Below are 14,807 nucleotides of genomic sequence, written 5' to 3'. Positions count from 1 at the left end.
AACCTGAAGGTTGCTCACCAGAGTTAGGCAACACTAGAAAATCTCCAGAGGTTCACGGACAGAATGAGGAGCTGAGGATTGTCTATCAAGATTGGGTAGCTCATGGAGAGCCAATCAAAGCTCGCATAGCCTGAAAGCGGGAAGAAATATTCTGCCAGAGGAAGGGGACCGGAAAGAGGGGTGAGAAGCCAGGAAAAGAATAGGACTGAAGTATAACAATGTATACTCATGCAAACCACACACCGAACCGCTACTTTGTGTGCTAACTAACTAATTAACAAATTTAACAAATTTAAAAAGTCTCACGAGAGAAGCGGGAGGTTGGTGAGAGAGGGCAGCTTCCAGAACTCTATGGTAGCTAAGCAACTGTTTTCCAGAGGAGTGGACAAGAAGTGTTTGAAGTTTCCTTTAAAGACATCAGCACCCATGTCACATTCCCAACAGGCCTTGACTAAGCCCGCAGTGAGTCTAAGGTTTAGCTACAGAGAAATATTCCAGGTCTATTTCAGGATTTGCCGCATCCCAGGATCCACCTGGATCAGGAACCACTTCAGTATTGGGAATGTGCCAAGGCTACAGATCAGGTGGAAACCAACGTGGTGGATCCTTGGACTGCACAAACCCGGCCTTGCAGTGTGTGACCCCAAATAGTCCCCAAGGCTGCTTCCACCTGTTCTCTGATTTACTGTACAGAAAGAAAGCTGGTGAGCGTGAGGGAGGGCGATCCGAGTCCGGGCTGCAGTGCTGAGGGGCCAGCGCAGGCTGCGCTGGGGACTGCGGTGCCGCAAGCCAGGAGAGAGGCGGCTGGAGCTGAGCGCGTCACTGGAGCGAAGAGACGCTGCACAGCCCTATAGGCGGAGGCGCACTGGCCGCTGCGGGAGCAGAGGTATAAAAGTGCTGCGAGAACGGGCGAGCGCCACCGAGGGCTTGGGTGACAGAGGCGGGTGGCAGTCAGCACAGTCCTCTGCATTCCGGAGTTCCCTCTGCGGTCCGGACTCCTTGCGGATCTCGGTGGCCTTTCCAGTCGGGACCCCGAGGTCGGGGCTCCTTCTGTGCTCCGCTCCCCTCGTGCTCTGGTTCCTTCTGCCTTGCGCACCTCTGTAGCCCGGTGTGCTAAGCGCCCCGCGGCCAGCCTTCACGCACCGAGCCGGCGGGGAGTCCGACCCTTGCGTCCAGAGCCGCGGTGGCTGGGCATGATGGTCCCTCCTGTCCTGCTGCTCTTTCTCCTGTCCTCGGTGCTAGGCACCGAGCAGCCGCAGGTCGTCACTGAGCATCCGAGCATGGAGGCATCCCTGACCGGGACCAATGCTTCGCACTTCTGGACCAACTACACTTTCTCCGACTGGCAGAACTTCGTGGGTAGGAGACGCTATGGGGCCGAGTCCCAGAACCCCACGGTGAAAGCCCTTCTCATCGTGGCCTACTCGTTCATCATCGTCTTCTCGCTCTTCGGCAATGTCCTGGTCTGTCATGTCATCTTCAAGAACCAGCGCATGCATTCTGCCACCAGCCTCTTCATCGTCAACCTGGCAGTGGCAGACATCATGATCACGTTGCTCAACACGCCATTCACTTTGGTAAGGATAGGCCCTCCCGGGCTTCTCTTTTCCTGACGCATGGGTCTATTCTCTCTCCTCTCTCTCTGCCTGTCACTCTGTCTCTTCCAGTTCCTCACCACCTCCTTCCACCTCAGCTTTTATTTTCTCTTCATGTCCTAATCTTTGAGAGTCTTTTCTTTCCTGTCACTCCTCAATATTCCTTCCTCCTCTGTCTCCCCTTCTTTCTTTTTCCTCTTCCTTTCCAAGTCAGAGTTTCTGCAGCTGAAGGCACTGATTCATGAGTCAAGTGTCCGCAGCTGGCTCTAAAGGATTGCCCATTCACTGTGTGACTTCCCTGATCACAGGCATTTGAAATGAGCGAACAATAAATCGGGTCCCTGCAATGTTAGCAGAGGTTATTAGGTCACTTCTTGTCCCTCAAGTCAGCCTGTGAAGAGCCTGCCTCCCACCCATTCCCAGTGCTGCTTGGTGGGTTGTCTGGAGCAGCAGCTGTCAATCTGGATGCTGATGGGTTCAGCTCTGTTCCCTTGGCGGCTTGACGGGGAAGCCCTGTTGGATGCTTGTTCTGGGAGGGAATAACATAGAGGTGGCCTGGAGCCTGGGGTGTGGGACATTTGCACAGGGTACGCTAGTGGCTCCCTCTCTGAGCCTCTGCTCCTCAGCAGAGGTGCTGCTCTGTCCCTTAGTGACCAGGGAGTTTATGGACGGTTTGAAATAGTGAGGGTGTGGCTGAGCAATCCCAGTGACAGACAGCTCATTTCTATAGCAGAGTTACATCCCTTTCAACGTATGGAATAACATGTTATTAGAGTTATTAACCAAGCAGAATATCTATCTATCTATTATCTCACATACAAATGAAGACAGAAAAAGATGGATCATTGCAAGTCCATTGGTCCATGTGATGTCCTTCCAAATTTTCCACCTTCAAAACATTCTCATTCTTTCTCCCACTCTCCCTTCTGAGGGACTATTCACATAATATAAGGAAACAAAGGCACAGCAACCCCGGTCTTGTCCACGGCCACCTGCAGAGCAAGGAGAACTGTGTCCTTTCGCTCACGTCCCCTGGTGTGTGCACTAAGTCGCCAGTGGGAGTGGGGACTCCTGACTCATGTTCTGCTTCCACTGCTCCAAGACACCAACTTCCCTCAGCCTATACTAACCAATCGCTCGATCAGTGGCCACTCAGGATCCCCTAGGCACTGACCAAGGACGTGAAGGTGTCCCAGTAATGTGCTGTGCCTTGCTGATCCTTAGAAACACTGCATCTTGGCTCTCTGTGGTTCCTCCCTTGCCTTCTTATCAGAGAAAGGGCAAGCTGGGGTGGGTCTCAGATGGGAGCTGCGAGATTCCAGGGCCTCGTGGCTGTTGTTCAGAGGCGGGCTGCAGGGTCAGATATACACAGACATGAAGGGACAAAGAAGCAGTGACAGCTGAGAGCTGAATGACCCAGGGACCTCCTGTGGGAAGGGACTCTGCCCTTCCTACAAGACAAAATAGAGCAGCCTGGCTTTGAACCTGACCCATGGAACCTCCCCAGTCCAAGCTCCTGTAGAACTTACAGAGTGTTGCTCTGGGCACACAGGTGGTGAGAACTGGGATCTTCAAGTCCCTCTGCCTTCTCACTGGGGGGAGGCATCGCCTTTGACTGCTTGGTGACAGTACCCTCCTCCTGGGCCCCTCTTCCCAGCCCCTGTTTTACGGCAGTCAGCATGAACACTGGCTCTCTGATCATGGAGACAAAAATAAACACTTGCTTGTAGTTCCCAAGACAGACATGTAGACATGCAGTGGGATCTGGAGGAGGCGGGCCTTCATCCCGATTCAGCAGAGGTCAAAGGAGACTCTGCAAAGGCGGTGACATTTCAGCAGCTGTACAAGAGCCAGGTCTCCTGGGTGCAAGCGAATGACCGGTACACACAGTGCAGAGGGAGCAGGAAAAACCCGAGGAGGAGCCACTGAAGCGCACCTTGTGTGGCGAGAACGCCGAGTGACTGGGTGAAGGTGGAGGTGTAGGAACCAAAAACACATCAGAGTGGGCAAGGGAAGGTGGGGTGGGCCGGAAAGAGAGGCTGGGCCAAGTGTGTCAGGCCTGTGGCCTCCTGAAACATCTGTCTTCGTCTGGGTGAGTACCACGTGCCAGCAGCCATGTTCCACTTGAATCCATGGGGGCAAGATCAAGAGCAGAGAGTTTCCGGGAGGTGGGAAGGGTGGTGTCCCACCAGAAGTTTTGCTTTGCTCACTTGCTGATTGTGGGTGGGAGGCAGAGGGGCTGAGGATGGGCTGCTTTGTAACCTCAGTGGCTCCTCCAGGGCATAGGGCAAAGCCTTGGGTCTTCTGTCTCCCTGAGGAGAGGTAGCCAAACTCAATCCAACTTTCCTGTACACAGGCCAGGCAAACACCCCACTCCTCATTTCCCAACAGACCCTGATCCAGAGTTGTTGGCTGCTGTCCTAGGCTCCTCCTATGTGAGTCCTCGCTCATCTTAAATACATCCTGTGTAGTCAGAACGGCAGTTCAGAGGCTAAGGTGCTGGCTAAGTATGGCATGTTGTACACACTCTACACCTGCTTCCTACCAGACATGATTTTCATATGTGAAAGTGTGAGCCTGCTTCACAGGTGCAGGAGAGAAGACTCGGAGACCCCAGAGTGGGAACGAATCAGCAATGCTGGGGAAAGCTCAGTGACCCATACTTCAGCACAGTGCCTGTAATATTCCTTGGCTGGGAGGGCTAAGAAGCCTCTGGAGAGGATGATCTTCAGATACCAATTAGAGGCATTACCTGTGTATCTGTCAAGGCTGGCGCATCCTCGGATCTGCCTTACCAGGTCCACTAAGGTGATGGCAGTGAGTGACAAACTCTGTCAATCCAAGTCAAGAGAGAACGCCTGTCTCTCTTCCTTTGCCCACTCCACTCCCACCGGCTGACCCATTTGCGCTGTGTCTGACCCTCTAGGGGGTACGCTCTACATTCAGTCCCCTTCCAGATCAGGTGTGCCTTGGTCAGAACTGATGCTCCATCTCTCCTGGACACAAGGCGTTCCTCACAGGGGCTGCTCCAGGCCTGAGTGAGCACACAGCCTTGCATGCTGCTGAAGGAGGACCTTGTCTCCCCCAAGGGTCCTGTTTCTCCCCACCCTAACCTTCGCTTTTCCAGATGTCTCTGCTCAGGTGGTCAACTGCGAGATCGTCATACACATGAGGCTGAGTGTAGCTCAGTGGTGGATCGCTTGACACTGTTACTCTGTGTCGGATCCTTTACACACACATGCACGCATGCATGCATACACGCGCACACACACACCCCTTCTAAGCACAGTTAAAATGCTATATTATGACTTTTTGGAGATGTTTCCCTGTTAGACCAGGTTCCATTCAGTCAAGAATTTTATTACACTTCAAAATGTCAGCCTCCAATTTCTAATAATCACCTCCTAACAATTTGCTGGGCAATTTCTCCCATCTTTACAGATTTTGCAATAAGCCTTTCAGGTAAGTGTTCTGAAACCATTTTTTTGCAAAAGGGAAAACTGAGGTTAACAGAGTTTACCGACTAAGGCTGCACAGCAATGAATAGCTGTGGAAAGGCTAGCCTCCCGAGCTCACACCTTTCCCAAACTCTTCTGATCCTGATGGTCCAGGGCCATGATTGGGGCTTGGTGAACTCAATGATCAAGAATGGGTTATGTTGGGGGAAAGCCATGTGCTGTGTGCTACAGTAGCTGGACTATTCCTTGACTGGGAGAGCTGAGAGGCCTCCTGAAGAGATGCTCTTCAGAGACCACTGAGGTTGAGCTGGGTGTCAGTCAAGGTCTATCCATCCTGACATCTGTATCTAATCTGTCCATCCCTGATGTCTGTATTCTACCCATCCTGTCCACCTTGACATCTGTATCCCATCCACCCTGTCCACCCCCGATGTCTGGATCCATCCTGTTCGTCCCTGATGTCTGTTTCCTACCCAATCTGTTGACCCCTGACGTCTGTATCCTACCCAACCTGTCCACCCCCGATGTCTGTATCCATCCTGTCCACCCCTGATGTCTGTATTCTACCCACAGGTTCGCTTTGTAAACAGCACATGGGTGTTTGGGAAGGGGATGTGCCATGTCAGCCGCTTTGCCCAATACTGTTCTCTGCACGTCTCAGCACTGACACTGACAGCCATTGCTGTGGACCGTCACCAGGTGAGGGCACCCACTCCTGGTACCATCCTCCCCCTCTGTCTATGCCTGCCTGGTGTCTGTAGGGAATGCTCTCACAACAGTGACTCATTCAGCCCAGCTGTCAGCGTGTGCACTTGTCTCCTTGTTGATCAATTCCGGCAAGGACACAAGGGATATTAAACCCTTTGGTGGTTGCAAAAGGTTATTTCCCCTTTGTTGTCAAAGTGAAGACTCACTGTTGGCATTTCCCATCTCTAAATTTAATGAATTATTTTGGTGGTGGTAGAAAATCAAACCCAGAAAATTACAGAAGGAAAGGAAGAAGCAAGAACTACAGGTCGGAGAAAGCTTTCAAGTGGGAGGTGGAGGCTCTGGCCCAGACTGTGTAGGAGGAACACAAACCAGGGTGTCCCGGTGGCAGGAGCAAGCAAGATGTGGTAGCACAGGAGTGAGTATGTGGGGTAATGCCCACGGGTGGTAGGCACTCAAAGAGGACCAAAGGGCATCCATTTAGGAAGGGCCAGGTACTTGCTAACTCTGTGATTCATGAGCACATAATGATGATTATTCAGTGGTTCTCAACCTTCCTAATAATGTGCCCCTTTAATACAGCTCCTCCTGTTGTGGTGACCCCAACCACAAATTATTTTTTGCTGCCTCTTCTTCTACTTTTCCTTCTTTTTCTTCATGTTAAGTCAGGAAACATGTTCAGAAATGCACATACATAGCTTTCCTATGATCGTATGACCTGACTAAAATGAGGATCAACATCTGTCTGGCTCCAAGCTATGCTCTGACCACTAGACTTTCCTGCTCTGTGATAATTTAAGCAGACTCACGAGGCAAGTATCTTTAGGATGGAGACAATCACGGTTTGCTTTGAGATGATCTGAGAAGCATAAGGGCCAACGGAAAAATGATTTCAAAGACCCACACTGAAAGCATCATGTACTGTGAGGAATGATTTTCTTGGAGGAATAAATGGTCCACAGTGCCTCATGTCACCAGCCACATCTCAGTGCCTCTGGATGGCAACTTGATAAGGATGCTCTTGAAGGGGTTTGCACATCAGGTGAGACATGGACTGTCCAAATTTGAGATATTTCTGTTGCCAAAATGCCACGATCACGTTAGAATCAAGTCTTCACACAGTAGAAAGGCAGCAAAGTCAATTGAGAAAATCCTGCACACAGCTACCTCTAGTCAACCCCCACTAGTTTCATCAGAGATCTGGGTACCTCTGCTGCAGGACCCAGTCTCACAAATGGAAACACTGTTAACGTCCATCTTTATTTAAGCCTCTTAGAAGAGTTGGTTGACTGCCACACAATATCAATTCCAAGATGCAATTTTGCCCCACACCTGTGATACTGGCTTCTTGTTAAATGTGTGGAAGCCGGTCTGTGTTGGAATTTAGTAATGGCTTTAATAGGTGCTATCAAATCCACTTCTGCAGTGGGTGACAGGAGATTTCCCCTCATGGTCAGAACCCGCCATAGCATCCAGAGTCTGGAACCACTGACCTTCTGGAGGTGGGGCTGAGCCTGGGGTCCCTTCTGCCAGGTTTGTACCCTCCCCTCACCCCTACCCTGCTCTCCTCACTTGCAAGAGGCCCTGGGACTTCCAGGAGTCACGTGACCTCCTGGAGCCGAACTGAGGTCAGATTGAGCTCCCTTTGATGCTCAGCTGCCTGGTGCAGCTCAGGGGCTGCCTAGATTCTTACCTGCTTCCGACTTCAGTGGAGACACCCTTTGCTTGTTCGTTAGGTCATCATGCACCCCTTGAAGCCTCGGATCTCCATCACCAAGGGTGTCATCTATATTGCTGTCATCTGGGTCATGGCCACCTTCTTCTCACTGCCACATGCCATCTGCCAGAAGCTGTTTACCTTCAAGTACAGGTGAGACGTGTTAGTGGGAGCAGCCTAGGGCTCAGGGGAGGTTGTAACCTACTGACCTTCTCCAGAATGGCCCTGGACCACAGTCACAGGGAGTCAGCCAGAGCTCCCTGGACATGACTCTTCCTGGTAGCTGTAGGCACGCCTCCTCACTGCCTACGGCCTCACTGAATCGTTCTTACCATCTCTCAGTTCATGCCCAGTCTCTCTTCTGTTTGCCCTGTGCTTTTTTCAACTTTAGCTCTGCCTTACTCTTTAGCCTGTTTGCAGGGACAAGGCAACTGCTATCAGCTTCTGCCACCAGGAGGCGTGAGCTCACACAGGCAGAGATGGTCTCCACTCTGCCACCAGGAGGCGTGGGCTCACACAGGCAGAGATGGTCTCCACTCTGCCACCAGGAGGCGTGGGCTCACACAGGCAGAGATGGTCTCCACTCTGCCACCAGGAGGTGTGGGCTCACACAGGCAGAGATGGTCTCCACTCTGCCACCAGGAGGTGTGGGCTCACACAGGCAGAGATGGTCTCCACTCTGCCACCAGGAGGCGTGGGCTCACACAGGCAGAGATGGTCTCCCTCTGCCTTGTTTTAAATGAGCAAGATTCCAAGTCTCGCAGGACTTAGAAACAAACAAGCACGAGCGTCAGCTTCTGAGGCAGGATTCTGAGACAGGTGTCTCCGCCAAGATCCCGCTTGGTCCTCACCAGAAACTCCTTCTTTCCCAATTCTCTTTAAAAACTATGGTCTTCTTCCTTACAGCCTGTCTCCATACAGACTCAGTGGAAGGGAGCTAGCGTTTGAGATCTGCCTGAGTTGAACTCCTAACTCACTACCTCCACACCACACCCCTGCAGTTCAGAGACGCAGACCATGAGCACAGGGGTGGGGTGGGGCTTTGATTGGGCTCAGCTAGTTCCCTGAGAACCAGCTGCCCCCCTCCTTCAGTTTCTTCCTAGCATGTGAGAAAAGCTAAGAAGTCACAGAGACACTAGAGGCCTGCTTCCCACAGTCTCCCTACCTCCTTCTGTTCCCCTTGGGGATGAGAACTGAGTACAAAGGGGACTCTAAGATTTCCTCAAGAAGGAGCTGACGTTCTGTGCAGAAACACTGCTGTGCCCTTCCTTCCTTCCTTCCTTCCGTGTCCATTGATTCATTGATTCATTCATTCATTCTGTGGGGCTCACTGTGTGCAAGGCATGATGCTAGGTTCAGGAAACACGGAGTCTGGAGTCTTTCTACCTCTATTAAAGGCCCTACCTTGTTGGGAGACCGAAGCAGGCCGGGATGATTAGGCCACAGTGTCAAAACATCTGTAGCAGATGTGCTCAGCCCGGGGTAGGGAGGAAGTGGAGATACTGATTTCCCCACTCCATCTGCCCCGTCCCCATCCTATGCTTTCCCTCCCTTCTGGTCCAGCGAGGACATTGTGCGCTCCCTCTGCCTGCCGGACTTCCCAGAGCCGGCTGACCTCTTCTGGAAGTACCTGGACCTGGCCACCTTCATCCTGCTCTACCTCCTCCCACTCTTTATCATCTCGGTGGCCTATGCCCGTGTGGCCAAGAAGTTGTGGCTGTGCAACACCATTGGCGACGTGACCACGGAGCAGTACCTGGCCCTGCGGCGCAAGAAGAAGACGACCGTGAAGATGCTGGTGCTCGTGGTGGTCCTCTTTGCTCTCTGCTGGTTCCCCCTCAACTGCTACGTCCTCCTGCTCTCCAGCAAGGCCATCCACACCAACAACGCCCTCTACTTTGCCTTCCACTGGTTTGCCATGAGCAGCACTTGCTACAACCCCTTCATCTACTGCTGGCTCAATGAGAATTTCAGGGTGGAGCTAAAGGCCTTGCTGAGCATGTGCCAGAGGCCACCCAAGCCTCAGGAAGACAGGCTTCCCTCCCCAGTTCCTTCCTTCAGGGTGGCGTGGACAGAGAAGAGCCACGGTCGGAGCGCTCTGCTAGCCAATCACCACCTGCCCTCTACCCAGATCCAGTCTGGGAAGACAGATCTGTCCTCCGTGGAGCCCATTGTGGCCATGAGTTAAGGGAAGCAGGACGAGGTGGGGAAAGGCTGTGTCCTCTCACAATGGACTCGATACTCAGTGTCGGAAAGTCCTACAGAAGCAGTGAGATGCTTGGGTTCCTAGAAGTCTGTCCAGCGCCCCCCAACTCCCCCGCAATCTGATGTGTAAACCACCTAGAAGGTGCCATAGGTGTTGTGCCCAGATCTTTGAGAGAGAGCTCTGAAAGCCCCTTCAGTCCACCCCCAGCAGCCCAGCACCTGCCACCTTGCCCTCCCCACTACTGAACACCCACAGGCGACCTGAACTATTGGTGGGCCTGATCCATGTGCCCAGAAATCAGCTTCACTAGCCGGGAAGAACGGCACAAAAGCTTTCGGGAAGTCACTGGACCAAGCGTAATCACACATCTTCAATGGCCGTGATCAGACAGGACCCATTTTGGCTTCTTAAAATAAAAAGAAATAATTTATCATTACCATTTTCAGAAAAAAATGTTCAGAAAGGTACAGGAATGAATGAATATCACCCTGCTAGCCCATCAATTTGTAAAAATGCCTATTAATGTGCTGTGAATTTGTAACTTTGCCCTCTGTGTGTGTGTGTACATGTTTGTAGCTCTAAAATTCTGAACTCCATGTGTCCATTTAGATTGTAATAATTAGCAAGAAATGGAAGTACATCACAGTACTCCTGAACCCCCCATGATGAGTGGGGTCCCTCAGCATAACTGAAGAGGGGAGGGGAAGGGAGGGCAAGCTAAAGTTTGGCTCCATCTTGCAGCCAATGGTGGGTGGGGCCTGGCCCTCTCCTTGGCAGCAGCCATCAAAAGGAGCAGTACAAGGAGCTGGGAGGTAGGACCCCTTCCCCCAGCCCCCGAAAATGAGAGAGAGTTCTGTTTTCACGGGCAATGAGGGAGCTTGCTTTCCAATGAGCTGGAATAATTGTGCTTTGACACCTCATCTGCCCAAACCGTCTAGACAGGACATTTCTCTTTGTTGTCTGAAAGATGAAATTTTTTTCACACCAATTCCTGAAACAAGATTCCCTGTCAACAGCACCTGAAAAATTCATGTGTCATTTTCCAAAAACCTATGGGCTTCTTAAAGCGGCTCTATTCCTTAAGGGCCCATTTGTCAGAGAAATCTCATTCCAGACAGCCAGTTTTCGCATCATCTTGCATGTGTTCTCAGTGGCTCAGTGTCACCCAGAGAGTGACGTGTCGGGTGGGACAGAATCTGCCCCCCAGGCCCAGAGCAGCTTGGTGGCTGTTGTGCTTAGTTCAGATTCCCATCTCGTCGCAGAGAGGTCTCAGAGACAAGCGAAAGCTCCACCTTTATGGAGCTGAGTCGGGGACTGAGGTCGGAGGGAGGAGCATCTCATCCAAGACTCATTTAGATGTCTCAGTTGCTAACTGAAGCACAACTTGGTTGTAGCTGTGTCCCTATAGCGAGTGAGGGGAGTTTCTTAAACTAGTCTATTCATGAGAATGCTAGAAAAATTACCAAGATTATATGTATTAGCAGATTTTTTAAAAAATGACTTGGAGAGGCCAGCAAGAGACTTCTAAATTTAAAGTGGGTTAGGGGGCTACAGCTTCTGTGTCTGTCCTGACCCCTGTGATGTCAGCTAGTGACTGTGAGCTGTGGAGAGTCAGGAGAGTCAGGGTATGTTCCAGCCTGAGGACAGGCCGCCGGGACTTACAGTGTGTCTTCCCCGGGAACTGTGGGAAAATCTTTAGTCACACCTCCCTGCGGGCTGTTAGAGGTAGCGCCACATCACAGAGTCAGCCCTGAGGTCTGGGTCTCCTGTTGTCACCCATCTGCTCCCTGTCCTGGGTCCCTGTGTGCTCCTGAGCAAACGTGCCTGGTAATCGCGAGCGCTGTCTTTGTGAAGCCTGAGTTTCTCCAGTCTGCTGTAAAGTGTGCTTCATTGTAAATCTCTCTAGGCTCAGTAAAATCTCTCCTCCGTGTGCCGGCTGTGTTTCTTGGATGGGTGACCGTGTCACAGTTGGTGACCTTAAAAACAGGGATCGGCGTGGATTGCATGAAGAGTACAGAGATTCTCAATGCAAAGCTCAGACCTTTAGCTTAGGAAGCCTGGGTGCAGAGACAGCGGAGAGAGTGGAGAGACTCTGACTCTTTGGCAGGAGCTGCCCTGCCCTCTTTGGGGGTGGCACATCTGTGATGTACGCTTGGACCCCAAGCAACATTTGTCTCTAGTGACTGAGAAGAGCCTGCTCCCAGAGGCAGCACCAGTAGACAGCCTCCCCTGGGTGTCCTGTGACTGATGCTGTACTAGGCCTGGGGTCCACTATAGAGAAACCCCCTGGGGCCATCTCATGACGGTTACGGTCAGTTTTAAAGACAGAGGTCAATGATGGGGCCCTGGTGACCTAGAAGAGAAAAGACAAAGACAAAAGAGATAGGAACTTGGATGTGTGGACGCTGCCTCAGGCAGCGGCTGGCAGAGGCTTCCAGCTCATGGTCGCACGCTCCCTGCATTCTATGGGGGTGGTCATCAGTATTTCTGTGTCTCAGAGAAGGAAACTGAGGCTCAGCAAACGTAGATATCTTTCTGAAGACAACAATCCAAACTGAAAATATCACCATCTAGGAGGCCAAGTTCTGTGAAAGTATGGCAAAGAAGCCTGTGTTTTTATTTTGATCTCATATTCTCCAGTGTTTTAATGGCAAGGTTTTATCTGGGGTGGGGGGCGAAATATGTTAGCAACCCTAAAAACTAGGGCTTGATTTACATAGTTTGGGAAATACTTGAGTGAGTCCTAAAGCCTCCACGGATCAGGGGTCAGTGGGTCGGGGGTCAGGCAGCATGGCACCACTGCCTCCAGGACACAGACTTGGCAAGAGTCATCCCCATGATGCTGGTACCCATAAGACCCTGGCAAGCTGCCAAGGTCAATAACCATTCCGGGTCTCTGGGTGTATCGATGAGGGTCTTCCAGAGAGAATTTACCCTGGAAGGAAGACCCACTCAGAGGTGAGCACCATAATCCATTGTGTGGGCCGAGGAGAGGGGGCGGGTGGACCGATTGAAGAGAGGAAAGGGGAAGCTACTGGAGGGCCAGCATTCGCTTCTCTGCGTCCTGGTCCTCTGAGATACGAGCAAGCCGCTCTCACCACCATGGAACAATGTGCCGCCCTGCCTTCTCCGCATGATGGGCTATATCCTGGAACCATGAGCCCAAACAAATCCTTCCTCAAGCGGCTGCGACAAACATCCGGCAACATCAACAAGCAAAATAACTAAGTAACTAATGCAGAGTCCACCATGGCTGCCTGGCCCCGAGGAATCTGAGAAGGCTCACGGAGCATGCAGGCCGGTCTCAGAGTGGAGCCTGAAGCTAGCAGACTCATGCTGCCAGAGACCGGTCATTAACATCTTTAGCATCTCCACGTACCCTCTGGGGCCAATTTCAAATTGTAGTTAGGGAAGAGAGGAAAAATGGTGCAAAGCAGTGGGATTTAATGAGAGAAAAGCCTGGGCTGAGTCTCTTCCAGAGCTGTTGGAAACAGTCTCACAGACAGCTATGAAGGGGCAAAGTGGTTGGTTTCAACAACCTCTCCAATACACCTGCTTCCAGTCCAGCAGGGATCATTGTCAGATTGGTCAAGAACTAAGATGCTCAGTTTGCATATGAGGAGACAGTAAAGGCACCAGAGACATGAGACTCATGACATTGAGTATCACAGTTGGGGTGAAGAACTGGTCTCAAGACAGGACATGGGCCACAGAGTTAGGTATGGGTTCTTCTACAGGTTTTTGTTCTGGTTTCGGGCAGTAGGGTATCATAGTAGTAAAAGTAATTAATTAAATCACTCACCAGATAGCAAAGAGCAGATCACACTGGACTCCTGTTTAGAGTGGCTATAGACCAAGGACTGCAATTAATCTAGTTAGGACCCTGTGACTTGCACACCTTTAAACCCACCAATAAAAGGCCCAAACAGCAAGCCAATGAAAATAGAGAGCCAGAGGCCCAGTGGTGTGGGAGGTCCTTCTGTCTATGTGTTGCTTTTATTGGTTAATGAATAAAGTACTGCTTTGAACCTATGGCAGGGACAAACAACACTAGTCAGGGAAAGGTAGGCTGTATGCTGGGAGAAAGAAGGGCAGAGCCAGGGAGACGCCCTGGAGCTGCAGGAGACAGACATGCTGAAACTTTGCCCAGTAAGCCACTGCCACGTGGCAATACACAGATTAATAGAGATGGGTTAAATTAATATGTAAGAGTTAGCCAATAAGAAGCTAGCAGTGATTTAATTAATACAGTTTCTGTGTGATTATTTCAAGTCTAAGCTAGCTGGGTGGCCGGGAACCAACAAGCAGCCTCCTCCTCCAACAGCCCAGGCCTTCACTTTTCTACCCTGTTCTTTCTAATCAGGTTACGCCCATATCTGAATCATTACAATATTCTCCTAGAGCCCAGGGATCTTCTCAGAAGAGGAGCTGAGAGATTGGGAGAGCCAGAGGTGGCAGAAGACTGTATAGGGACAGGGTTTTCCCAGGCTCAGCCTTGTGCAGGATCTGGCCTGACAGAATCCCCCTGTGGAGGGGAGGGTGTCAGCAAGTCCCGCCCCTAGCTGAGGAGTTGTTGGTGACTGACAGCTGGTGAGGGAGAGTGAGGGCTGACTCTGGTCAACCCTGCTCCAGGTATGGCCCCACATCCGGGAGTACATGGGAAGTACAAATTGGATTCTACGGTTTACAGAAAAAGTTAGAGGGAGGTGTAGGGGGGTATGAAATTCTCAAAAAATTAGTAAAACTGTTTTCGATATGCAAGGAGAGCTCACTGTCATGACAATAAGGATAGGCCATCATCTTTCTCTTCTCGGCGCAACCTCCTCACTTGGAGTTGAAGTTTGCCTCTGCTCTTGACTTCTGGGCCACTGGCACTAACGCTCCCCCATCTTTAACAATAGTTAAAATCCCAATGTGTGGTGTGAGCTTCAGGAGACCAGCTATCCCGCTGGCCTATGTTGCGCTGTCGGACCTCCCATGGCATCTTCAAGTCCCCACCCTGACAGGCTTATTCCCTATACCCTCATCTGCTTCTGAGGGCCGCCTTGCTACCTGCTACCGGGTAAGCCCAGCAGCTTCCAGGGTCCTCTGTCTTGGTCTGTTCCCTTATTTTGAAAGGCTAC

General features: G+C 51.3%; 1 protein-coding gene across 1 annotated transcript; it reads left to right on the top strand.

Moving 5' to 3' along the window:
• Positions 1–530: 530 nt before the first annotated feature.
• Gpr83 (G protein-coupled receptor 83) lies at positions 531–11,614 on the top strand. The gene is made up of 4 exons (XM_048433734.3): positions 531–1,577; positions 5,627–5,752; positions 7,498–7,631; positions 9,042–11,614. Exons 1-4 carry the CDS (start codon positions 1,194–1,196, stop codon positions 9,664–9,666), a joined length of 1,269 nt encoding a protein of 422 aa, XP_048289691.3. The 5' UTR covers positions 531–1,193; the 3' UTR covers positions 9,667–11,614.
• Positions 11,615–14,807: the final 3,193 nt, after the last annotated feature.

The sequence above is a fragment of the Myodes glareolus genome, chromosome 4, assembly GCF_982192425.1.
Source record: "Myodes glareolus chromosome 4, mMyoGla1.1, whole genome shotgun sequence".
Taxonomy (NCBI): domain Eukaryota; kingdom Metazoa; phylum Chordata; class Mammalia; order Rodentia; family Cricetidae; genus Myodes; species Myodes glareolus.
The sequence above is the reverse complement of the archived record's forward strand: the minus strand, read 5'-3'. Positions and strand labels throughout refer to the sequence as shown.

Excerpts from the sequence above, each read along its gene's own strand:
- Gpr83 (XM_048433734.3), top strand. The coding sequence starts at position 1,194 with ATGATGGTCCCTCCTGTCCTGCTGCTCTTTCTCCTGTCCTCGGTGCTA. Across the intron at positions 1,578-5,626 it reads TCAACACGCCATTCACTTTG|GTTCGCTTTGTAAACAGCAC; the intron begins GTAAGGATAGGC and ends TTCTACCCACAG. Across the intron at positions 5,753-7,497 it reads TTGCTGTGGACCGTCACCAG|GTCATCATGCACCCCTTGAA; the intron begins GTGAGGGCACCC and ends CTTGTTCGTTAG.